The 26820-nt window shown below is 40.4% G+C and overlaps 1 protein-coding gene across 1 annotated transcript in view; it reads right to left on the bottom strand.

The window, feature by feature from the left end:
- Nucleotides 1-2583: 2583 nt before the first annotated feature.
- CSE1L (chromosome segregation 1 like) overlaps nt 2584-26820 on the bottom strand; it is a 46846-nt gene continuing 22609 nt past the window's right edge. The window contains exons 9-25 of the mRNA XM_031656834.1: nt 25155-25322; nt 24911-25040; nt 23450-23515; nt 22780-22982; nt 21592-21676; nt 20044-20105; nt 14895-15031; nt 13669-13772; nt 10989-11086; nt 9713-9863; nt 9364-9572; nt 8284-8381; nt 8104-8189; nt 7003-7084; nt 4861-5007; nt 4176-4407; nt 2584-2835 (exon numbers count right to left, since the gene is read on the bottom strand). Of these exons, the coding sequence (XP_031512694.1) occupies nt 2746-2835; nt 4176-4407; nt 4861-5007; nt 7003-7084; nt 8104-8189; nt 8284-8381; nt 9364-9572; nt 9713-9863; nt 10989-11086; nt 13669-13772; nt 14895-15031; nt 20044-20105; nt 21592-21676; nt 22780-22982; nt 23450-23515; nt 24911-25040; nt 25155-25322 (2148 nt within the window). The 3' untranslated portion in view covers nt 2584-2745. The remainder of the gene's footprint in view (nt 2836-4175; nt 4408-4860; nt 5008-7002; nt 7085-8103; nt 8190-8283; nt 8382-9363; nt 9573-9712; nt 9864-10988; nt 11087-13668; nt 13773-14894; nt 15032-20043; nt 20106-21591; nt 21677-22779; nt 22983-23449; nt 23516-24910; nt 25041-25154; nt 25323-26820) is intronic.

Here is a 26820-nt window from a genome sequence, read left to right as displayed (position 1 = left end):
AAAAACATCCTGGGGTGTGGGTGGGGCCGCCCATGCCCGGGCTCTTCCCCACAAAGCCACCTCGCCTCCCAGGGATGCAGCACGTTGGCAAGTGTGCTCCCTAACAAACGCTTCTCCCAGCCAAGTCCTCCGCTCCCCCAGCAGCTTTTCCTGATGCGTGCTTACTCTGCATAAGTTCTCTGCTTGAGTACTCTACATGCACCATCTCATTCTTACAACCACCTTGAAGGTGAGTAATACGCTCATTTTTCAGAAGAGGAAAATAAAGGCATAGAGGTCAAATCGTTTGCTCAAGATCACAGTGGTGTGCATCACCACTGAGCTACAGTCACTAAGGCTTGTGAAAGAACCACTCCAGCAGTTTCTGTCCACCATGTCCTAAAATCTTTAAAGCCAGATATAAAAACTGTCTTGGATGATTGAATAAGCAACTTCAGTAGAAGGCATTTAAAAAAAATATCTGATAATTAATGAACTGTGGTAAAGTAAGTAAATGTACTAGTCTTGCTGTTCAGTAACTATTTTAAAAGGCACACCATCTACTACTCAGCCTTTTGAACTGAAGAAGGAAAACGTCTGGAACACGATCTGAGTTTAATATGCTGAATCAAGCAGCCTCCAGAACGGTATCTGCTGGGCACTGACTCACTGTTCACAAGCAGCTTCAGCAAGAGCGAAGCCAAATACTTAAGGAGCTCATGTGAGTGAAAAACATACAGAAACCATCACCAGCAATTCCCTGTTGTCCATCCCAGACTTTCCACATAAGTTGTTTGTGGCTTAAAAATGCATTCCAGTAATATCTCAGTATCTCCGCCAACGACCACTTAAGCCAAAGTAATAATGTAAAATGTAGTATTGCCATTACTGTGTCAAAACCAACGACAACAACAAAGCACTTAAATGAGTAGATGGTTCATAAGATAGCTTGAAATTTCTCACGCAACATTACAGAAACAACAAGTGGCCGGGCACAGTGGCTCAAGCCTTTAATCCCAGCACTTTGGGAGGTCGAGGCAGGCAGATCACGAGGTCAGGAGTTCAAGACCAGCCTGGCCAACATGGTGAAACCCCGTCTCTACTAAAAATACAAAAATTAGCCAGGCATGGTGGTGTGTGCCTGTAACCCCAGCCGCTCAGGAGGCCGAGGCAGGAGAATCGCTTGAACCTGGGAGATGGAGGTTGCGATCAGCTGAGATCATGCCACTGCACTCCAGCCTGGGCAACAGAGACACTGTCTCAAAAAAAAAAAAAAAACAAAAAACAAAAGAAACAAAGTAAGAAAAACCATTCGAGTGAAGTGCCTAAAATTAAAAAAGATATCGCCGGGCGCGGTGGCTCACGCCTGTAATCCCAACACTTTGGGAGGCTGAGGCGGGTGGATCATGAGGTCAGGAGTTCGAGACTAGCCTGACCAACATGGTGAAACCCCATCTCTACTAAAAATACAAAAATTAGCTGGGTGTGGTGGCGGATACCTGTAATCCCAGCTACTTGAGAGGCTGAGGCAAGATAATTGCTCAAACCTGGGAGATGGAGGTTGCAGTGAGCTGAGATTGTGCCACTGCACTCCAGCCTGGTCAGCAGAATAAGACTCCATCTTGAGGGGGGAGTGAGGGTTATAGATAACTCCTGTGAGAAATCACTTGAGCTGGAAGACAAAAGTTCCAGTTTACACTGAATGGACAATGAACAATTCCAGCATAAATAAACTGTGCCTCACAAAATTTAGATACTGGATTCTTCATTCCTCAAAAACGAATGCTATACAATTCCATAGGCCAGGCCAAGGGAGGGAGCCAGTGCAACCAACCTCACCAGGCATCCTTGCCAGATCCACCACTGGACGACATGGTTCTAAGGTGTCTGGGTTTGGAAAGTTCCAAGTAACCTCCACTCTCCAGGAAAGAGCAGAGATGAAAGAGATCAAACATCCACAGTCTCAAGTACTCTCAACCACCACCCCATTAAGCCAGGCAGAGCATTTCTCCCAGAGGAGTCACCTACCCAAAACTCACACTGCCACCTAGGAACTGCTATAGAAAATTCTAGTAAATAAGTCCCAAATCTATATTAATGCCCCTTCCCCCATATTAAAAAAGACTAAATAATCTGAGTTTATATGATTTAGAAATTAGGATTTTATAGAGTCCAGGAAAGGAAAAGGGAGAAATTTAAAGAAATTCTTCATGTTTACAAAAGCATGAGAGAGCACCGAAAACCTGTCCTTAAGATGTTCTTAGGTACATATTTTAGGATTTTTATTGCTGATTAGATTTAAAACTATGAAATGTGCACTGCTTGGCAAGTAACACAAGTAATTCTTTACTCACATTTCCAATAAAAGCGTAAAGAAACAGACAAAAAATATAAAGGACAAGAGAAATACAAATAGCAACAGCTTCAAAACAAAAGGATTTAGTAACAGAAAGTCTCCACAGTGTCCGTCAAAATTTAAGATTATCCAAACCGTGCAAATATTCAACGCAAACCAGTGCCATACACTGAACTATTAATACTTGTCCCTTGAAGTTGCAAACTAGAAGCCACCCACATAAATGTATGATCACACAAACCAACTAATTTGCTCAAGGTTCAGGTTAAAGCAACATTTAATATCCTTTACAAGATGGAATTTGTGACAAGTTCAAAAGGAAAACTTGCTTTGTTTTAATGCAGCTGTGCTCAGATGTCTGTGATTTCCTGGGAAACCCATCTGGGTTTAGCCAATTAGAAAAATGCATTTTAAAGCAGTGTCACACTGGCTGCCTGAAGGTACCCTTGGAGATACTGGAGCGCTTCTGCATTCAGGCTGGTGCTCACCATTGATGGAACCTACAAGAGATGGGAAACACACACTGGCTGTTGGAGATCTTGGTGCACCAATACAAACCCCATCTTCCACGGGAAAGCTGCCACAGCTCTGGGAAGAGCAGCCAATCATTAATCACCATCCAAAGATTCTCCAGAAACGCAACTGCTTTAATGCCTTCAAAAACAGGTCTAAAGAATAGATCCATAAGGAATTACTATTATTAGGTGTGATAGTGGTATTGTGGTTAATTAAAAAGTCCTTACTGGTTAATGATGGACAATGAGGTACTTACAGGTGAAACGATATGATGTCTAAGACTTGCTCAATACAGAGAATAAAAGGAGAAACAAATGAAACAAAACTGGCAAGATACTGGTAATTATTGAAGCTGGGTACATGCAGGCTTCATTATGCTCTTTCTATGTATGTTTGAAAGTCTCCGTAATAATACAATGAAAAAAATATATACATATATATATACACACCACACACACACGTTTTTTAAGAAACAGGACCTCGCTCTGTTGCCCAGGCTGGATTGCAGTGGCACCATAATAGCTTACTGCAGCCCTGGCTTCCCAAAGCACTAGGACTACAGGCATAGATCAGTGTCTGGCTTGAAAAATATATATTTTATCAGGTAACATGTAAGAACTCTATAATAAGTGCTGACAAAATGCAACTATACAGCCATTATTAGGTTTATGCCGTGATCTATTAATTTCTGAGTATGCTGCAATTAAAAAAAAAAAAAAACTGTGGCCAGGCTCACACTTGTAATCCCAGCACTTTGGGAGGCTGAAGGAGAAGGATGGCTTGAGCCCAGGAGTTTGAGACCAACCTGGACAACACAGGGAGACCCTGTCTCCATAAAAAAATAAAAAATTAGCTGGGTATAGTAGGTCCTAGCTACTTGGAAGGCTGAGAGGCAGGAGGATCACTTGAACCTGGGAGGTTGAGGCTGCAGTGAGCCATAATTGTACCACTACATTCCAGCCTGGATAAGAGTGAGACCCTGTCTCAAAAATAAATAAATAAATAAAAATAAATAAATAAAAGTGAAAAAATGGTACCACATTTTAATAACAGATGGAGTACTTCGATCTGGGAAATAAACACATTTCTATTGAAGGGATTTTTCCTCCTTTGTTCTCACTCCTAAATCCATTCACTTAAAATATATTTGTAGTACATAATACAAGAAAAAAAGGGGCTCAGTGTTTTTATTAAAGAAAATAAGCTTGCTGTAACTCAATGAGATTTAGTTTTATTATGCCCACCAATGAAAACAGACACCAGAACAACTACTATCCTTTTGCCCTCCCATTAAAGTCTTCATTTATCACAGAGTAGAACTTACCCTCCCTGGACAGGCGGTAGACAACTTGTGAAGTGACTGTGCCAGGTGAATTTTGGGGTTGTTCACCATTTGACCTACAGGATCATGCTCTTTTTTCCCAGCAAATGCCAACTGTGAGAAGGCAGTCTGATATCCTGGTGTATCTTCTATGTCAATAAAATGTTCCTCATCAGGAATGGTATCATCTTCGGGTAACTCAAAAAGGCCAATCAAAGACTGTAATAATGGAGTCCTGGATTGGATGGAAGAAAGCAAGAGATAAAAAGGTCAAGAAAATACCCTGAAGACTTAAAAGCAGCAATTACTCAGAGACACAAAATTACAGACTCATAGTCTCAAGAAAAAGGGACCTTTGAAATTAAGATGGTTCTTTTCTTGGCTTATTCAGTTCTTCCCCTTAAAGATAAGTCAGTTTAGTTGGGCTTCTGTCATAAAACTGTCTTAGAGATAACCTAGATCAGACTCCTAAAGGGGTCCATGAATCCCCCTGAAAAAGAACCAGGAAACAAGATCATTCTAGGCCCAGAAGGATCCAGAAATCATGTCTTGGATCTGATGGTAGCTTGTGGATAAGCTGAGATCAGACCAAAATTCTCTTGGCCCCCAAGAGACTAAGCTTTGTTAATTTTGCAGTCATATGGGAAGGAAGCTATAACTTACAAAAACATTAAAACGAAGTTCTTACCACAGCTTGGTATACTCAGTGTCCATCATTGGGGGACATTCTGTTAGTAATTTGGTTATGCCAACCGCACAGATCTTTTTCTCTACGTTTCCAGATACTTTCTGAATTTCAGGAATAATAATTTTTTCCAAAACCATTCCAAACATTCTATTAAAGCAAAATAAATCCACTCAATATTAGACCATCACTATAATGAAATAGTAAAATGCTTAGATGTTATTTACACTCAGTTACTTCTTATGAATATAATAAATTACTAAATAACAAGACTGCTGTTTTTGATCAGCTGAAGAGACTGAAAGTCAAAACATAAAAAAATCCCATCACACCTCTACCCTGAAGCCAAATGCCATAATCTTTTTTTTGTTTTTGAGACGGAGTTTCGCTCCTGTTGCCCAGGCTAGAGTGGAACGGTACGATCTCAGCTCACTACAATTTCCACCTCCGGGGTTCAAGCAATTCGCCTGCCTGCCTCAGCCCCCTGAGTAGTTGGGATTACAGGTGCCTACCACCACGCCCGGCGGATTTTTTGTATTTTTAGTAGTAGAGATGGGGTTTCACCATGTTGGCCAGGCTGATCTCGAACTCCTGACCTCAAGTGATCCACCTGCCTCAGCCTCCCAAAGTGCTGGGATTATAGGCGTGAGTCACCATTCCTAGACCTTTCTGCTTTTTTCTTTAAAAATTACACCTGGCCAGTCTCAAACAAAACAAAGGCAGAGAGGAGCAAAGAGTGAAAAAAGAATCACCCATCATCCCACCACCCAGAAACAACTAGTTTTAACATTTTTGGGTTATAAGCTTCCCAACTGTCTTTGCTTACATACCTGCAGGTATATAAATGCTAATGGCTGTTTAAAATAATTTGGCCAATCATTCTATGTTGTTGCAAACATGCTAGAAGTGAAGCTTTCCACAATTCTAAATGATGCAAAATCCTCAGTTTATGCGTTAATAGAATCAATTATTTGAAGTGGAAATATGGCTCAAAGAGTATGGCAATTCTAATGCTCTGGATAAAAAGTCCTTATGTTTTGCTTTCCAGAAAGATCATGCTAATTCAGGCTCCCACTAGCAGTGCATGAGATTTCCTCAAAATCCCCTACTGCCGGAAGCCATGTTTTCTGGTCTGCTTTCCAGAGTAATTCATTTTTTAGTCAATGTAGAATTTTTGAGACATAACTGAGGTACAGTGATCTAACCGTCTCCAAAGAAATTTTCCCTAATAGTTGTTCTTTTTATTTTCATTATAATTGTTTTATTCCCTAATGGGAAATGCCACCTAGATACATTCTTTGCATATCTACCAGATAAGTCAAAAACAAAGTTTTATTGGTCCTAAGTATTTCTCATTTGAAAAATTCTGCTGCGTTTGCATTAGCAGCACATATACTAAAATTGGAACAATATGGAGAAGATTAGCATGATTTTTTAAAAAAGGGGGAAGGAAAATTCTGCTGTTAGGGTTTTTTTGGTTTTTAAATTATACTTTAAGTTCTAGAGTACATGTACTCAACGTGCAGGTTTGTTACATATGTATACATGTGCCAAGGTGGTTTGCGGTACCCATTAACTCATCATTTACATTACTTATTTCTCCTAATGCTATCCCTCCCCCTGTCCCCCACCCCATGACAGGCCCCAGAGTGTGATGTTCCCCGCCCTGTGTCCAAGTGTTCTCACTGTTCGATTCTCACCTATGAGTGAGAACATGTGGTGTTTTCTGCTGTTAGTTTGAATAAAGCAGGCTCCTGGAGACAACACTGACCATTTAACATAATACAGAACACTGGCTGTGGAGAATGCCAGCGTGTAGAGGGGCCTCTAACTAGAGGATAAGAACAATGATTCCAGGATGTTTTTTCTTTTTTTGCGATGGGGTCTCACTATATTGCCCAGGCCGGTCTCAAACTCCTGAGCTAAATCCTCCCTCCTTAGCCTCCCAGAGTGCTGGGATTACGAGCGTGAGCCGGGCCAGGACTACTTTTTCTTTACACCCAATACCTAAGAATATTTTGAAAACCACAGATACTATCTCCATACCAAGAACCACAACGTCATCTATAAGACAGAGATACTGATTTGTACTAAAAAAAAGTCAAAACATTGTCTTCCTTTAAAAAATAATAAAAACAAACTTACTTTGGTTGTATACCATCAAATATTTCTTGTAGTGCTAGTGCCCCATATTTTATGCAATACAAATTAATAAAGACTAAAAAACCTGTTGAAAGAAGATGCAGAATATCAACACAGAGAACTCACACACTGAACTGGTAATTGAGAAGTCTGCAAAATAAACCTATGCATAATCATTAACATCCAAAGGCTGTGGCGTCAATACTTGCCTTCTAATAAATACAAACTTGCCTTTCTATCCTAGACCTTTACATGCCATCTCTCTTTGGTTTATATTTCCTTATATCATTCTCTCTATTGAAAAAATGTTTTGGTATCCAACCATAAACCAACCTCTGGAACACAATATGACTGACACTAAATGTTTGGAGAACACAAACATCTTAAACTATTTTCTTTTTTCTTGTGAGAAGGTTTCACTCTGTCACCTAGGCTGGGTGCAATAGGGTGATCACAGCTCACGCAGCCTTAACTTTCCAGGCTCAAGTGATCCTCCCACCTCTGCCTCCTGAGTAGCTGGGACTACAGGCACACACCACCATGCTTGGCTATTTTGCAGAGACAGGGTCTTACCATGTTGCCCAGGCTGGTCTTTAACTCCTGGGCTCAAGGAATACTCCCACTTTCACCTCCCAAAGTACTGGGATTACAGATGAGAGCCACCGCACCAGGCCCTTAAAATATTTTTTTTTTTTTTTTTTGAAACAGGGTCTCACTCTATCGCCCAGGATGGAGTACAGTGGGTATGATCTTGGCTCACTGCAGCCTCAACCTCTGGGACTCAAGTGATCCTCCCACCTCAGCCTCCCAAACAGCTGGGACTACAGGCACATGCCACCATGCCTGGCTAATTTTTTTGCACTTTTCGTAGGGACACGGTTTCGCCATGTTGCCCAGGCTGGTCTTGAACTCCTGACCTCAGGTGATCCGCCTCACTTGGCCACCCAAAGTGCTGCGATTACAGGCGTGAACCTCCACACGTGGCCAAGTATTTTTTGCATAAAGTTTAAAACGGATAAAAAGTTTATCTGCAACCATAAAGTCTAAGAGTTTTAGCTACTTTCTTTCATTACTTCTGCAGAACATCCAGATGATTTTACTTACTCTTGATAAACTTGGTTGTTTTGGAATTCTGAAGTCTCTGGAATAGCAGAATGAAGATTTGTTTCCTATATTGGTCAACTGATTCACTAAAGAATTTTAAAAAATCAACAATATAAATTCAGCACTTTTCTGAGCACCTAACAAAATTTATGAATAAATGCACAAAGCAGTCATACTCACGGAGGCATGTGCTCTATTATACTGTTTAGAAGATAAAAACCTTGGTGGTCATTTGCTTTGGATGCAATCAGCTTCTGAAAGACTCCTAGTAACCCAGGCTGTAAGAAATGAGATAGAGCAAATGGTTAACCAACAGGAATAATTATTCAAAAAGTTAAACATGATGTGTGTCTTAAAACAGAGTTCATACTGTAATAATCTAATTATCCTTTTCTCTTTAATTATTTCTGGAACATATGGGGAAAAATTCCTCCCACATAGCTATTAATTTTTTTTTTTTTTGAGACGGAGTTTCACTCTTGTTGCCCAGGCTGGAGTGCAATGGGGTGATCTTGGCTCACTGCCTCTGCTTCCCAGGTTCAAATGATTCTCCTGCCTCAGCCTCCCAAGTATCTGGGATTATAGGCACGCGCCACCACACCCAGCTAATTTTTATTTTTAGTAGAGACAGGGTTTCACCATGTTGGCCAGGCTGGTCTTGAACTGACCTCGGGTGATGTGCCCACCTCAGTCTCCCAAAGTGCTGAGATTACAGGTGTGAGCCAGCACGCCTGACCAAAGTTAAGTTCTTAAAATCAACCTGTTTGGCTCTGTTTTTACAATTTTCCATCATGGATATAAATAACTAAAGGATATAGAATTCTAATAAAACATACCATAACATTTTCTAGGAATTATTTCCCTTATTATTATATTTTTTTAAGAGACAGGGTCTAGCTCTGTTGCCCAGGATGGAGTGCAATGGTGAGATCATGGCTCACTGCAGCCTCAAACTCCTGAGCTCAAGCAACCCTCTCACCTTAGCCCTCCAAGTAGATGGGACCACAGGCATGCTCCACTGTGTCCAGCTAATTAAAAAGCTTTTTTTTCTTTGTAGAGATGGGTCTCACCATGTTGCTCAGGCTGGTCTTAAACTCCTTGGCTCAAGGGATCCTTCCACTAGAGGCTTCCAAAGTGGTGGGCTTGAGCCACTGCCCCCAGCCTTAAATTTATTTTAAATAAAAAAATTCCAAACATCTGCCATCCCCAGTTTCTCCAAGCTACTTTATAAAATTACAATTATATCAAAACCTGACTCACAATTTTGTCAGCTGCAGCACTTGCTATTGTGTTTGAACCACGTTCTAAGAATGCTTGGAGAAGCCTCACTAGAGCAGGAATATTTCCTGTTCTTTCCCAAAGCACTGGCTGAAGGAGATGAGGAAATAAGGCCATATAGGAAGACGGGATGTCATTTTTGTGTGTTTCCAGAAGCAAAGACATCACTTGAAAGACGTATGGAATAAATTCTGTTGATAAAAGTAAAAACAGAGCTGTGAGCTTCAGAAGGAATGGCTGACACAAAAGGCCCACATCGCTTAGGCAGGCTGCATTTTATAGCAATGTTAATTTTATTCCATTACAAAGAAAATAATTTTCGTTAACTTACCTTGCACATCATTTTGTAAGATTTCAGTAAACACCAAAAACAAAGCCTCTTCAAAATTTACAACAGCAGCAGGGTTAGCTTTGCAAGTTATTCTTATGGATAAACATATTGCTTCAAACATGTAGTGATTAAAGTGAGGTTTGCTTGGGTTCTGAAATTAAAAAAAAAAAAGCCAATTATGCTAATAATCCACACTTAACCTTTATAAAACACATTTAAAATAGAGGCCATCTTATTTTCTAAAAATCAAAATTAAGAAAAAAACACCAATTACAACAATCTAGTACTTGTTCATCTGAATTTTAATGGCCCAAAGTCCACTATGAAAAAATACTTCAGAGTTACAGAGTTGCTTATACAAACCTCAGCTCCCAGAGCTGTAAGTAACTTGTCTTAAACCCATGTGCCCTTACAGAGAAGAAATACTAAGTCCTAGTAATGCCACTAGCCTTAACTTCTGTGGGCCGCAATGTCTATGTCTACTGAGTGATGATCCCCCAAACGAGTAGTTTTTTATGTTCTTTTTAAGCAACAAAACCCCGTTTTTCCTTAAATAGGTTCTTGGAAGGCTATTAGCATACAAATCTGAATCAGAACATGAGATTGTATACGTATGGGAGGTGGAGACTTGGGTTCCCTTCCCCCTCCATCCCTCAAGGCCCTAAGTAATCCAAAGACCCTTACTCAGTTGAACAATAATCACTCTGTTCTCCAAAATCCCTCCAACACTTCCTATGAATTGATGTAATTCTCATAAGATCAAGAATAGCATCTAAAAAGGAATTGTCAGCCTTAAACTGATATTTTATTTTCTAAAACAGTGTTAATAAACATGAATCTAAGTATCTGTAAAATTTTGATCGAAGAGTAAACTTTCCTTTTGAGAAATAAGAGTAAGGAAGAAAACACAAAGGAATTTTAATAATCATTTCATGGAAGTCCAGATAGCCTCTTTTATATCTATTTAGTGCAAAGCCTACTTAACTCTATTTAAGGTAATTCTGGATCATCTGCACTTTCTTTTTCTACAATAAACATGTTACTTTTGTAATGAGAATGAAAATGTATTCAAGCTTCTAGCATACACTTAAAAGTGACTGCTATTATGTCTCCAATCTAGCAGCATGCCCACAGTTTCAGAAAAGTACATTAGCGGCTCGTCAGTAAGAATTCATAGACCTTCTCTAAAGCTTCACGTAATGCCAAAGAGTTCTGAGGCCCAAACAGTTTGGAGCAAATAAAAAAGGAACCCCACTTTCAAAATTGGCTCTATTACCTTACTAACAGCTAATAGCTTCTGTGTAAGCTGAGTGATGAGAGTAGGGATGTAGGGGATTATGGCTTCTTGTAGGAGAGAAAAACTTCTCATGATAGCTGTAAAATATAAAAACAGCAAAAACAAATAGAGTTTAGTTAAACTTCAGAATAAGAGAGCGACTGGGGGGGGAAAAAGCGCACTAATTCATCAACTAAATTTTAAGATGCTTAGACGACCCCAAGATAGCTCTCCACATTTAAAAATAATCTAAATTTCCCTTCCTTTTAAAATTAGGACAGGGGTTGGCAACAAAATTTAGCTGGGAAATAAGTATTTCTAGAAGGCTCAAGGTTTAAAAAATAATGAACTAAAGAGGCTAAGAGGAAGAAACAGTGAGCTGACATGAATGGAGCAGGTGAGTCTGAGAGAACTGTTTGGGGGTCTCTTTCTCTTAGAAATCAGTAGCAGAGGTCATGCTTGGTGGCTCACACCTGTAACCCCAGCACTTTGGGAGGCCAAGGCTGGCGGATCACTTGAGGCCAGAGTTTGAGACCAACCTGGCCAACATGGAGAAACCCATCTCTATTAAAAATAGCAAAATTAACCAGGTATGTGGTGCACGTCTGTAGTCCCAGCTATTCGGGAGGCTGAGGTGTGAGAATTACCTGAACCTGGGAAGTGGAGGTTGCAGTGAGCCAAGATCATGCCACTGCACTCCAGCCTGGGAGACAGAGTGAGACTCTCTCTCAAAAAAAAAAAAAGAAATCAGCATCAGAAAATGTTTAGCCCTAGCCTAAAGGAAACATGATCTCACACTACAGGAAACTGAAAGAGAAAACTGCCTACCCACCTCACTCAAAAAAAGGGAGATTAGGAGCCTTAAAAAATTCTAAAAATACATGTAAAGCCACAGAGAGTCCAAATTGCAAAAATATTGCTCAAAAGTAAGACCATAAATGGGTTAAAAATAGGAAGCATGGGAGAAAAAGAAATTTGTCAGCTAAAAATATATGAAAGCTCTTTCCACAAATAACATTTCCAAAATAAATGTTTACTAAGCAGAGCCCCAAATACATGCCAGGTAGAAAGGATAGAAAGCCATCTGCTCTTGCCTCCTGAACTGTGCACATAATGTTTCCTCCTTTACCAGAGCCAAAGACTCATCCACCCTTCAACAGATTGCTACCTATCCCTCACACCTAACATTTGGTTAGGTCGTATCTCAGCTTAGACATCACTTCCTAGAGAAAATCTTTCCCTGACCTGGGTTAAAAGGGTAGAGGATAAATTGGTGCTCCTCCACTAGGCTGGCACATAATTATTTCATTCACTCATACAGCTGTACAGAGAAGGTATTATATACTGTGTATACTTACATACCCTAAAAACACAGTAATGAAGACCACAAACTAGTTAGCTGCTCTCATAGAAATGGACATTAAGGCTGGGCGCAGTGGCTCACACCTGAAATCCCAGCACTTTGGGAGGCCGAGGCGGGTGGATCACCTGAGGTTGGGAGTTCGCGACCAGCCTGACCAACATGCAGAAACCCCGTCTCTACTAAAAATCCAAAATTAGCTGGGCATGGTGGCATATGCCTGTAATCCCAGCTAGTCGGGAGGCTGAAGAAGGCGAAATGCTTGAACCCAGGAGGGTGAGGCTGCAGTGAGCTGAGATTGTGCCATTGCACTCCAGCCTGGGCAACAAGAGTCAAACTCTATCTCAAAAAAAAAAAAAAAAAAGACATTAAACAACAGTAATTACACATCATTGTTGGGGGAAGGACAGTGTTGGAAACATACACCCAGACACACACAGCCACTCTAGGATTTCTGATCCCGACTGGAAGGATCAGGGAGTTTCTGTGAAAAGTGCTTCCTATGACCCAATGTGCTAGGCTTTTGGGATTCAACAGTGAAAAACACTGAGACTGTCTCTAAATTCAGAGCTGGCACCAGGACACCCAACTAATGTAGTGCCTGGTGGATGGATACACCGGACTGTGGATGCATACAGCTGCCTGTGTCCTTGGCAGTATGTAAGAAAATGGTTTGTATAGAGTCTACCACAGGCACCCACATTTTGCCCCTACCAAGATGAACATGCAGTTAATAAATGTTGCATGATCTCTTCTTTGCCTTAAAGAAACTCAGTCTAGGGAAGAAAAAAAGGGCTTTGCTACATTTTCTGTAACGAGAGGTTCCATATCAAATTAAGATTACTGTTGGCCAGGTGCAGTGTCCTCTAATCCCAGCACTTTGGGAGGCTGAGGCAGGCAGATATTTGATATCAGGAGTTTGAGACCAGCCTGGCCAATATGGCAAAACCCTGTCTCTATTAAAAATACAAAAATTAGGCGGGCATGGTGGGGCGCGCCTATAATCCCAGTTAGGAGGCTGAGGCAGGAGAATCACTTGAACCCAGAAGGGAGAGGTGGCAGTGAGCTGAGATCAAGCCATTGCACTCCAGCCTGGGCAATGAAGCAAGACTCCGTCTCAAAAAAAAAAAAAAAAAAAAAGATTACTGTCAACAGTAAACAAGATAATGTTTTTCATTTTGAAATACCTAAACTAACTTACTCCTTGGTAAACATTATCTGGTTCATAGACTGTATAACCTGAAGTATAACTCAGGTTATACTTACCCTTACAATCTGAGATTGGATACCTGTAGTCTGCACACCAGGGAAACAGCCTACCTTTCATAATATATTCATTTTCTGAAGAGCCAGGAAGTGTGAGAGCTTTGAAAAGGTTTGTTAGCAGAATCTCAACAAACGGTGCGATTTCTGCAGCTGTAAAGCTATAGATGAAAAAACAGCTTTCAGTCACTACCAACTCTTGAGCTTGTCACTGCGGATTACCCTTGGCAACCACTATGTCACCCTTCTCAGCATCAAACTGAGCCATCTCCCACCACTGACGATAGATGGTTTAGGAAAATAACTTTTTTACATGTGCTCATGTTAATCTCCTAAGAAGGCACATCGAGAACCAAATACAACTGAACCAAAAAGCCAGCTAAACCCAACAACATCTAAAGTTGCAACAGTTGTCTCTGGTTTGTAACTATTACCACTGAGAACAGAACTCAGAATCTCAGGAGTCTCCATCATTTATTATTATTTTTTTTTGGAGGTGGAGCAAGATTCAGAACTGTTTTCTGTATAAATTCTGGGCCTGAAGATAGGTACTGGCTTGACTCACCTCAAAGGATGTCCTTTCTACTCTTAATTGGCCACTGAGAGTATCTGTACTTCAAGTTCTTGATGAAGGAAAGAACCTAGAACTGTTTTCCATCTCTTACCCAAAGCTTAATTTCAAGAAATAATACTGTTGAACAGTGGCCTGAAAGACAGGCAGACCATCCATTCCTCTATATTTCATCTTAGTTCAGGCCAGAAGAGCTATTTTCTTGGCCCCTAGTGAATTACTTTCATTCGGTTTGGTCATATCTCAGAAATAAGTGACATTATGCAAACAGCCACATGAAAATAACTGTTACATGATGTTGCTGAGAACACCACTACTACTATTGTACAGTATTCTCTTGCTTTAATTTTAATCTCATAGACACTGTGAAAATTTTAACTCCCCAAGTTTCCCTCTTTGCCTTGGCTGCTAAGAGACTCCAAATAAAATCTGGAGTTTCTTTAACTACCATATAGGATCCTTTGACACACATTTCTGTTTGTTAACTTTATTCCAGTTACTTTCCTCGGCTCCAGTTTATTTAATTGTATTGTCATAATGCAGCTATTCTGGTAAGCAGCCTCAAATCCTTTTAGAATGAGACAGTATAAATGAATAAAAAGCAGACATTTGTTTTCCTGCTAGTGAAATTATGAAAACATTCAGAGATATCTTTGAGCAGCACAGTACAGACCCTATCCCAGGCTTAAAAACTTTAGAATAAAATACTCACAGAGTGGCATTGTTAGGCCCTCGCATAGTAAAGAGTCGTTCAAGAGCATGAGCTGCGTAAGTATGAACAACAATACTTTCAGCTTGAAGATGATTAATCAAGAGAGGAATCGAGACTAAAAGATGCTCTTTTGGCACCTAAAAAACACAATAATATACATGCTCTAAATGCAATGATTCCATATTTGAGTAAAAAACAATTGGAAGAGAAGGGCCTGTTGATTTAAACAATTTGCTATTTTTAAGCTGTAATAGATGATGCTGCTGCCCAGATCAAAACTTTTACTTGCACATAATGGTTCAATTTCCACTTTCTAAATTCTCCTTTTCAGAGCACAGAACTATGAGGATAAATAACATCTTGTAGATAAATCAACATACCATAGAATAATATCACAGAGAAGCAGACTAAGATTTCACCAAACCTAAGAATTATCAGTAGCAGATATTTCTTGAAAAACTTATTTAACCTTTTTGTGTCTCATTTTTTTTCTCTCCCCACCCCCAAAAAGCAACAAATATAAGAACAATCTTCATTAAAAACCTCTAAATTTGAAATATTCATTAGTCTAAACTAGAAAAGCCTGCTGGGTATCATGGTTCATTCCTGTCTGTAATCCCAATACTTTGGGAAACCAAGGTAGAACAATCGCTTAAGCCCAGGAGCTCAAGATCAGCCTGGGCAACATAGCGAGACCCCATCTCTATTTAAAAAAATAAAAAATAAAAAATTAGCTGGGCATGGTAGTGAATTCCTGTAGTCCCAACTACTTGAAAGGCTGAGGTAGGTGGATCACTTTAGGCACTAAATGAATAACTCAAAAACGATGTTAAGCACAAACAGTCATGATGTAGCAGGGTATGGTGGCGCATGCCTGTAATCCCATCAACTAGGGAGGCTAAGGCAGGAGGATCACTTGAGTGCAGAATTTCCTGGCTGAGGTAAGCTATGATCGCACCACTGCACTCCAGCCTGGGCAACAGAGCAAGACCCCATTCTCAAAACAGAAAAGGCTGGGCGCAGTGGCTCTTGCCTGTAATCCCAACACTTTGGGAGTCCGACGGGGGTGGATCACGAGGTCAGGAGATCAGGAACACCCTAGCTAACACGGTGAGACCCCGTCTCTACTAAAAAATACAAAAAAAATTAGCCAGGCATGGTGGCAGTCGCCTGTAGTCCTAGCTACTCAGGAGGCTGAGGCAGGAGAATGGTGTGAACCCGGGAGGCAGAGCTTGCAGTGAGCTGAGATCATGCCACTGCACTCCAGCCTGGGCGACAGAGCGAAGACTCTGTCTTTAAAAAAAAAAAAAAAAAAAAAAAAATGAAACCCACGGTATGATGTCATTTATATAAACAAAAATTTAAAACCTAGGACAGGCGTAGTGAATCACGACTGTAATCCCAGCACTTTGGGAGGCTGAGGCGGGTGGAATCACCTGAGGTCAGGAGTTCGAGACTAGCCTGGCCAAGATAGCGAAACCCTGTCTCTATTAAAAATTGGTGGGCACCTGCAGTCCCAGCTACTTGGGAGGCTGAGGCAGGAGAATGGCTTGAACCTTGGCAAGAAAGCAAGACTCCATCTAAAAAAAAATTAAAACCTACAGAATACTAAATAATTTTTGCAGAAACATAAACACGTAGTGAAAGTATAAGAAAAGCACTTACATGGGTGTAAAATACACTGAATTCATGACAGTAATTACCTATAGAGAGAAAGGGACTGACTGGGCACGGAGCACCTGGAGTACCTCCACTGTATATGTATGTGTAAATAAATACGGCCTGGAGTTTTAAGATTTGTGAGGATTATTTCAGTAATCATCATATTGTTTTATTCCTGCTTGTGTGTTTAAAATATTTTGCAAGATGGCACCACTTTTACTGGGCAAAGACATCAAAGGAATAAAATGACTGCACATTTTGATTTTTTTCTCAGTACAATTAAAGTGACCTAGGCGTTAAGAATCAGAAGAAAAACTAGACGTTCTCTAAAAATTAAGACCAACAATCAGATAGAAAAATGGGCAAAAGAATATGAATTCACAGTTCACAGAAAAGAAATGAAAATGGACCCTTCAAATGGAAAGGTGCTTAATTGAACTCAAAATAAATCAAATATAAATTAAAACTGCAATGAGATACCATTTAAGATTGGCAAATTCCAACACACTCTAACTGGGGAAGCAGGTATTCTCTATTGTTTTTCTCAATTCATTTTTTAAAAGTAATGCCATATAGCTAGGCGTGGTGGCACATGCCTGGGTTCCAGCTACTCGGGAGGCTGAAGTGGAAGGACTGCTTGAGCCCAGGAGTTCAACGCTGCAGTGAGCTGTGGTCACGTCACTGCACTCCAGCCTGGGCGACAGAACGAGACCGTGTTTCAAAAAATAAAGAAATGGGCCGGGCGTGGGTAGCTCACGCCTGTAATTCCAGCACTTTCGGAGGCTGAGGTGGTGGTGGATCACCTGAGGTCAGGAGTTTGAGTACAGCCTGGCCAACATGGTAAAACCCCGTCTTTTCTAACAATACAAAAATTAGCTGGGCATGGTGGCAGGAACCTGTAATCCCAGCTACTCAGGAGGCTGAGGCAGAAGAATTGCGTGAACTGGCAGGCGGAGGCTGCAGTGAGCCGAGATCATACCACTGCACTCCGGCCTGGGCAACAGAGCAAGACTACCTCTCAAAAAAAAAAAAAAAAAAAAAAAAAGACAGAAGACAGAAAAATAAAGAGAAAAGAAAAGAAGGAAAGAATAAACTAAGTAAAAAATATAAAAAATTAGCCAGGTGGTGTGGCACACACCTATAGTCTTGGCTACTCAGGGAGGCTTAGGCAAAAGGGTCGCTTGAACCTACAAGTTCAAGGCTGCAGTGAGCTATGATCGTAGTAGTGCACTCTAGACTGGGCGACAGTGAGACCTTGTCTCAAAAATAAATGAATAAAGCCGGGCACGGTGGCTAACGCCTGTAATCCTAGCACTTTGGGGGGCTGAGGCAGGCGAATTGCTTGAGATCGGGAGTTTGAGACCAGCCTGACCAACATGGAGAAACCCCGTCTCTACTAAAAATACAAAATTAGCCGGGCGTGGTGGCGGATGCCTGTAATCCCAGCTACTCGGAGGCTGAGGCAAGAGAATCGCTTGAACCCAGGAGGCAGATGTTGCAGTGAGCCGAGATCGTGCCACTGCACTCCAGCCTGGGCAACGAGAGGGAAACTCCGTCTCCAAAAAAAAAAAAAAAAAAATTAGAATAAAACAAAAATAAATAAAATGGCAAAACTTCTATTATGTAAAGTATATCTCAATTTTTAAAATGCTACTTAAAAATGTTGACAATGTAACGTTCTCCTTCATCTGAATCCACTGGTCACTCTTAACATCATTAGAAATGGATAACCAAGGGCCAGGTGTGTTGCCGGACGCCTGTAGTCCCAGCTACTTGGGAGGCTGAGGCAGGAGAATGGCGTGAACCCAAGAGGTGGAGCTTGCAGTGAGCCAAAATGAAAAAAAAAAAAAAAAAAAAAAAGACAACCAGATATTGTGTATATCCTGATAAAATGAAACAGAAAGTATACCTATGATGCTTTCTTGTGTCACCCCCGACCAAGGAATCTAAGTCTAATCAAGTCCCCAGATTTACCGATATAGAAAATATGGGGACTAGAGGGACAACATAAACTACAGGAGACCCTTGAACAACACAGGTTTGACTCTTGCTCTGTTGTCCAGGCTGGAGTGCAATGGCACGATCTTGGCTCACTGCAACCTCCCCCTCCTGGGTTCAAGTGATTCTCATGCCTCAGCCTCCCGAGTAGCTAGGACTGCAGGCGTGTGCCACCACACACGGCTAATTTTTGTATTTTTAGTAGAGATGGGATTTTGTCACGTTGGCCAAGGTGGTCTCAAACTCCTGACCTCAAATGATCTGTCTGCCTTAGCCTCTCAAAGTGCTGGGATTACGGGCACAAGCCGCCGTGCCTGGCTGGATTTGTTTTAGACCAAATGCAAATAGAAAACATGGTATTCCTGGGATGCAAAATCTGTATATGGGAGACTGGCTTTTCATGTATGAGTATTCTGCAGGGCCAAATGTGGGACCTAACTATGCATGAACTTTGCGATATTCAGGGGTCCTGGAACCAATACCCCTTGCATACTGAGGGATGACTGTAGGATGCAATCAGCCAAAAGTAAAATGCGAGAAACTCTCTAAGATAAATGAGTGTTTTCTCCAACAACAAGCATAAGAGAGTAGAGGCCAGGTGCAGTGGCTCACGGCTGTAATCCTAGCACTTTGGGAGGCCAAGGCTGGTGCATCACCTGAGGTCAGGAGTTTGAGACCAGCCTGGCCAACAGGGGGAAACCCCATCTCTACTAAAAATACAAAAAATTAGCCAGGCGTGGTGACAGATGCCTGTAATCCCAGCTACTAGGGAGGCTGAGGCAGAATTGCTTGAACCCAGAAGGCAGAGGTTACAGTGAGCCGAGATCACACCACTGCATTCCAGCTTGGGTGACAGAGCGAGATCCGTCTCAAAAATAAATAAATAAATAAATAAATAAATAAAAAAGGAAAGGAAGGCAGTTGGGTGCAGTGGCTCATGCCTGTAATTCTAGCACTTTGGGAGGCCGAGGTGGGCAGATCGCCTGAGGTCAGGAGTTTGAGACCAGCCTGGCCAACATGGGGAAACCCTGTCTCTACTAAAAATACAAAAGATTAGCGAGGTGTGGTGGCAGGTGTCTGTAATCCCAGCTATTCGGGAAGCTGAGACAGGAGAATCACGTGAACTCAGGAGGCAGAGGTTGCAGTGAGCCAAGATGGAGCCACTGCACTCCAGCCTGGGTGACAGAATAAGACTCCATCTCAAACAAAAAGCGGGAAAGAAGGACCTCTCTGTTGTAAATTAAGAGACTTAAGACACAATCAACTGTAAGCAATGTGTGGACAGTATCTAGATCCCAATTCTATTACTGTAATTGCAAAAAGACATCTGAGGAAAATTAAGCATGGTCTGAAATTCTAAGTTATAAAGAAATCACTGTTAATTTTGTTAGATGTGGATATAAAATGACTGCACAGTAGACAAGAAGGTGGTACATAATAAAACTCTTAAAGAGATTAAGCAGCATGTAACAAATAAAAAGCTACTTACTTGATTTCTAAAAATCATAATATATTTGATACCATCAGCTTTAAGGACAGGAAATTCATTCACTATTAAAAAAACAGAAAGCCATAGTTAAGTGGTAAGGATCATTACTTCCAAATTAGTGATATCATCAGAGTTACAAAAAAATGATAAAATGTCAAGTAATTAAAGCACAGTTAATTATATAATGATTTACTATTTAGCCATTAATTTTGGTAGGATTATAAATAATTTTATTTTTCCTCATGCCTGTTTCACGACAAAGGAACACCTATTATATAATTGAGTAAAAATGAGCTGGACCATGCATCGGTGAGCATGTCTACCTACATTCCCAGAAGTGAAGCTATTCTGAATTAGAAACATGTACATCTCTCTAGCTGGAATTTGCTTTACATTATTCCAGTGGTAGGGAAATAAATGAAAGGAATAGATCACGAAATGTTAATAATTCTTGAAGCTAGATGATAGTCACATGGGAACGTATTACAATATTCTCTTCACCTTTAGGTGTATATACATTTCCCACATTAAAATTTTTTTTTTTTTTTTTTTTAAAGAATATATCTGAATCTAGAGGAATACATTCATAAACATCAAACTATCCTTAATTTTCTTTTTTTTTGAGACAGAGTCTCGCTCTGTCTCCCAGGCTACAGTGCAGTGGCACGATCTCGGCTCACTGCAACCCCTGCCTCCTGGATTCAAGCGATTCTCCTGCCTCAGCCTCCCGAGTAGCTGGGCTTACAGGCATGTGCCACCACGTCCGGCTAGTTTTTTTATTTTTAGTGGAGACGGGGTTTCACCATTTTGGCCAGGTTGGTCTCGATCTCTTGACCTCATGATCTGCCCACCTCGGCCTCCCAAAGTGCTGGGATTACAAGGGTGAGCCACTGCGCCCAGCCAAAAGATATCCTTAATATTTATCAATTTTCTAGTTCTTTGAACTGTACTCCAATTTTTAAGAATTCATTTTTCAAATAAAAAAGAAAAGGAAGCCAATGTATAATTATTTATACACTAGGTAGCAAAACTGAGTTACAGTTTAGTTGTACTTATTCCTATTTTCTTCCTAATCAAGCAATATTTTATCAATAATTAATTTCACATGGATAAGACCCGGGGAAACCATTTGAGATTTTATTAATAAAAGAAATAATAGGCAGGGCATGGAGGCTCATGCCTGCAATCCCAGCACTTTGGGAGGCCAACGCAGGTGGATCACCTGAGGTTAGGAGTTCGAGACCAGCCTGGCCAACAAGGGGAAACCCTGTCTCTACAAAAAATATAAAAATTAGCCGGGCATACCGGTATGTGCCTGTAGTCCCAGCTGCTTGGGAAGCTGAGGCAGGAGAATAATTTGAACGCAGGAGGCAGGGGTTGCAGTGAGTGGAGACCACGCCACCGCACTCCAGCCTGGGTAAGAGTGAGACACCATCTCAAAAGAAAAGAAAAAAAAAAGAATGAATGGGAACAAGGATAGGAAGCCATGTTTTTAATTGCAGATATAGTGTGGTAAGCTGTAAAAAAAGCAAGAATTTCACAACTCACCATTAGCTGATTTTAAATCAGGGAGGATGTGATTCACAAAGAACTCAGTTAGGTTTACAAGTTCATTTGCTTGTGTAATTCCATGCTGAAAAGCAAATTCATAACATGGTAAAATAACAAAATACCTGTATATATCTACATTAGAAATTTAAGCAAGTTTAGAAAACCACGTTAAAAATGGAGATGAACACTTCAAAACACAAACTGCTTATGTATAAAATGAGACTGTACTGGCTGGGTAGAGGAGCTCACGGCTGTAATCTCAACACTTTGGGAGGCTGAGGCGGGTGGATCACTTGAAGTCAGGAGTTCAAGATCAGCCTGGCCAACATGGCAAAACCCCATCTCTACTAAAAATACAAAAAATTAGCCAGTGTGGTTACATGCACCTGTAATTCTAGCTACTTGGGAGGCTGAGGCACAAGAATTGCTTGAACCCGGGAGGCAGAGGTTGCAGCAAGCTGAGATCTTGCCAATGCATTCCAGCCTGGATGATGTCTCAAATAAAAAAAAAAAAAGAAAGAAAAGAAAAAGAACACTTCAAAACACAAATTGCTTATGTATAAAATATAAAATAAGACTATACTGTCCAGACATGGTGGCTCACACCTGTATCCCAGCACTCTGGGAGGCGGAGGTGTAAGGATCACATGAAGTCAGGAATTGGAGACTACCCTGGCCAATGTGGTAAAATCCTGTCTCTAGAAAAAATACAAAAATTAGCCAGGTGTGGTGGTGCACACTTATAATCCCAGTTACTTGGGAGGCTGAGGCAGGAGAGTCACTTGAACTCGGGAGGTGGAGGTTGCAGTGAGCTGAGATCGCGCCATTGCACTCCAGCTTGGTGACAAAGCGAGACTGTCTCAAAAAAGTAAAAATATAAAATAAGACTATACTAATAGACAATAAACCTTCCAAAATTAAAGAACAGCTAAGTTAAGCATATTTTATACAGCAGATCTCAGCTACGGTAACAAGTGGGGCATAATCAATTTTCTGGTCTACAAGAAACTTAAGTGCTCAATACATCAACATAAAGCCATCTTCAGAGATTATATAAATCTTAAATCAGAATTAATAGGTTATCTGGCAGAGTAGGCTCTATTATCAGAGTCGTTATTTCTTTTTGACTTGTGTGGGTGTCACTGATGTCTGTTTTAGAAACAAAACCACATTAAAAATATTTACCTTCTGTGTTTGGGCTTTTGATGCCAAAGATGTCACTAGGTAGATGGCTGCATCTTTGTGTTTCCAGTTGACAGATGGATTTTTTGCATATTCCTGCAGCATGGAATTAACATAACCAGAGAAGATTCCTGTCACAGGTCCCTCAAAAAACTTGCATAATCCTCGTACCAGATCACAAGCAGCCCTGCGTCTAGTATCAATATCTGTGAAATGAAAAGAAAATATATTATGGGAAAAAAAAACAACTAACAACAAACTGACCCAATTTATAAGAAAACAAATTGCCTGGAATAATTTGGCTATGATTGTAGAAAGAAAAAAAAAAAGAACAAAACACAAACGGCCACCCAATAGCTATCAGCAACACAAACAATGAAAAAAAAATCCCCCAAGAAATACAAAATCAAAATGAAACTAAAGAGGTCACAGAATCACAGAATTTTGATAAATACTAACTATGTAAGAATAGACAAATGATTCACTTTTGATACTTTCATGCAGGTCACATATAAGAGCTTTTTAAGACAAGCTGAAGAAGGACAACAGTTCTCAACGAAAGCTAGCTGAAAAAACACTTATGCTCAATCCCACTTCTCCCATTTACTAGAAAGAGAACCACCTTAAAACTGGCTTGCTAAAAGACTAGTAACTAAAAAACCAAGATACACACCAGATCCTTCCAAATCTCTCCTTATGTACTCCTCAGAATTATCTTCAAATGCTTCTTCATCAGCAGCTACAGAGAGAGATATTTCAGATAACACTCCAAAAGACATCACTGTACTTTACAGCTGAGAATGCAGAAGAGTATGTAGAACTGCCTTGTTCTACAGCAAAGAATTCTTTCCTATCAGATGACTACTTCACATACTCTTAATCATTATCTAGAGCAGCAAATGCTACCCTGAAAGGTGAGGTATTAGGTAATTCACACAACTGTGAGACAGGCTCACTTGTTCTAATGTGACAATTTCCCCAGAATTGGATTACACCTGCAACTGTCAAAAATGTTAGGGATCAATATCAGAATGCCAGCTTTAAATTTCACCAAATAAGATTAAAAAACCAACAACCTAATTTTAATCACTATTATTTCATTAAAGTCATTTCAACAACAAATAAGTAGAGTGGACAATGTCAGATCTGGCTGGCATGGTGGCTTGTGCGTGTAACCCAGCACTTTTGGAGGCTGAAATGGGAAGATCGCTTGAGGCCAGGAGTTTGAGACCAGCCTGGTCAACACAGCGAGATCTCATCTCTATTTTTATCATATAAATTAAAAAAAAAAAAAAATCTATCCACACACACACACACTTTGGAGATAGGGTCTCACTCTGTCACCCAGGCTGGAGTGCAGTTGTGTGATCATGTCTCACTGCAGCCTCCACCTCCTGGGCTCAAGCAAAACTCCCACCTAAGCCGCTTGAGTACCTGGGACCACAGGCACATGCCACTATACCCAACTAATTTATTTCTTGTAGAGATAAGGTTTTGCCATTTTGGCCTGGGCTCAAGTGTTCCTCCCACCTCAGCCTCCCAAAGTGCTGGGATTAAAGGTATGGGCCACCACACCCAGCCAGAAGATTTATCCTTTAAACATATTTTTATGAAAACACAACAGGAAATAAAATCTCATGCTATATTGTCCTTAATTTCCTTATTTTGTTCTAGACATAATTTGAGAACCACTGATCTAATAACTATTTTGATATAAAACACAATCCTGGCCAGGCATGGTGGCTCATGCCTGTAATCCCAGCACCATACACAGCACTCCAGCCTGGGTGACAGAGCGAGACCCCTGTCTCAAATAAATAAATACACAAAGCCAGCTAAAAATTCAGTGAAACAATAAATGAAACAAAATCAAATTCTTTCGCTAAACAGAGATTCCAGGTAGCTTATCGTCTTAATGTAAAGGAATTTTTGAAGTCTTATTTAATATTTCCATGAGAAAACCTTCACATGGCACAAGAAAACTCATTACAGATACTACATCTTCTGTCTTGGTTTAGAAAATAAGAAATAAATGATATACAAATTTTATTCAGTAATAAATTAATTAGACTGAATATATTACAAATAACAAAGACTTAGTAAATTTATACTAATATACTTTTGCCATAATTACCTCTAAATTCCATGTTAGGCACAATAACCTTTTCACAGATACTCGTCAGCGTGTTCTGGTCTTCAAATAGATTCTTATAATGAGGTCTCTCACAAACTGAAGCCAGAAATTGAATTGCATTACTTACCAACTGGAACAAAACACAAAAACAAGAATATTTTTAAAAGCAAAACTCAACAGCTTATTTCTTGGGGAAGATAGGGAGAGAATGTCTTTTAATTATTTTTCTCCACTGTCATCTTACCAAATCATATTTAACCTCTTGACCCGTTGTAACTAGTAAATTCCAGATGGCTGTAACAAAACGAGGCAGGTATCGCTGGAATTCTTCATCGTACTTTTGTGCATAGAGTGCAGCATTATCACAAATCTGGGATTTTAAGAGCTCCAATAAGCCGGCTTCCTCTTCATCCTCACATAAAACAAAACAAAAACTCCAACATACAACTCTAATGCTAACATAAGTAAGAGGAGTAACTGAAATTCCTGAACTAGACTCATTATCAATTAAATCCAAATCAAATCAGTTATTGTAAACTACAGCTATGTCACCATCAATCTTTTCACCAAGTCTTTCAAATAAGTTGCTGAATTACAAAATATTTCCGTATTAGATTCAAACAGTATATTCTGGCCTAGTGTAGTGGTTCATGATGGTAATCCCGGCCCTCTGGGAGGCTGAGGCGGGAGGATGGCGTGAGGCCAGGAGTGTTTTTTTTTTTTTGAGACGGAGTCTTGCTCTGTCACCCAGGCTGGAGTGCAGTGGCGCGATCTCAGCTCACTGCAAGCTCTGCCTCCCGGGTTCACACCATTCTCCTGCCTCAGCCTCCCGAGTAGCTGGGACTACAGATGCCTGCCATCACGCCTGGGTAATTTTTTTATTTTTATTTTTTTATTTTAATTTTTTTAGTAGAGACTATCCTGTGTTAGCCAGGATAGCCAGGATGGCCTCGGCCTCCCAAAGTGCTGGGATTACAGGCATGGGCCACTGCACCCGGCCAAGCCCAGGAGTTTGAGTCTTGCCTGGGCAATACAGCAAGCCCCCAAAATAAAAAAAAATCATCTGGGCATGGTGGCACATACCCATAGTCCCAGCTAGTTGGGAGGTTGAAGTGGGAGGATCACTTGAGCCCAGGGTGGTTGAAGCTGCAGTAAGCCATGATCACGCCACTGCACTCCAGCCTTGGTGACAGAGTGAGACAGGGGAAGACATCAGAGGGAGACCAAAAACCAAAGCCAAAACCAAAACTCCCTCACACTGATTACTCAAGGCATAAATAGGGATGTAAAACGACACAAGGTAGCACATAGTTAACTGGGCAAAAAGGTCCTTGTAAGAATTCTATACAAAAAATTTCCTTGAGACTTGTGTGTGAAGAAAAGTTTTGTTTTCTGAAGTTTTTCCCCCAATGGACTGAAATAATTATTTCATGAGAGCTACATCTTTTAAAGTTCCTATTAATATAGTCAAACTCTGAGACAAAATCTGTTGTACAACTATAGTAATGATTTCTTTCTGTACCGCAGAAAGAAATCAAACCTGATTTGAATCACCAATTTTAATTTTTAGTTTATTTGGTATTGAAGTATTCTTAATATTTTGTCTTTTGTCTCTTCGGAAAGGTCATAAATATATTAACAAATGAGTAGCACAGAATAAGTGTTGTATGTTTTAAAGTACACAGTATAAAACCTGTATCAGAAATCTTTACAAATTACGACCTTTTACCATTTTCTCTCTTTCTCGAGCTGTGGAAAATTTTTTCTTTTTTTGAGACGAGGTCTCCCTGTGTCTCCCAGGCTGGAGTGTAGTGGCATGGTCAAAGCTCTTTGCAGCCTTGCCCTACTGGGCTCAAGGTCAAAGGATCCTCACAACTAAGCCTCCTGAGTAGCTGTGACCATTAGCATGA

Source organism: Papio anubis, chromosome 16 (assembly GCF_008728515.1).
Source record: "Papio anubis isolate 15944 chromosome 16, Panubis1.0, whole genome shotgun sequence".
Classification (NCBI taxonomy): Eukaryota; Metazoa; Chordata; class Mammalia; order Primates; family Cercopithecidae; genus Papio; species Papio anubis.
Note: the sequence above shows the minus strand (reverse complement) of the source record. Positions and strands in the feature narration are given on the sequence as shown.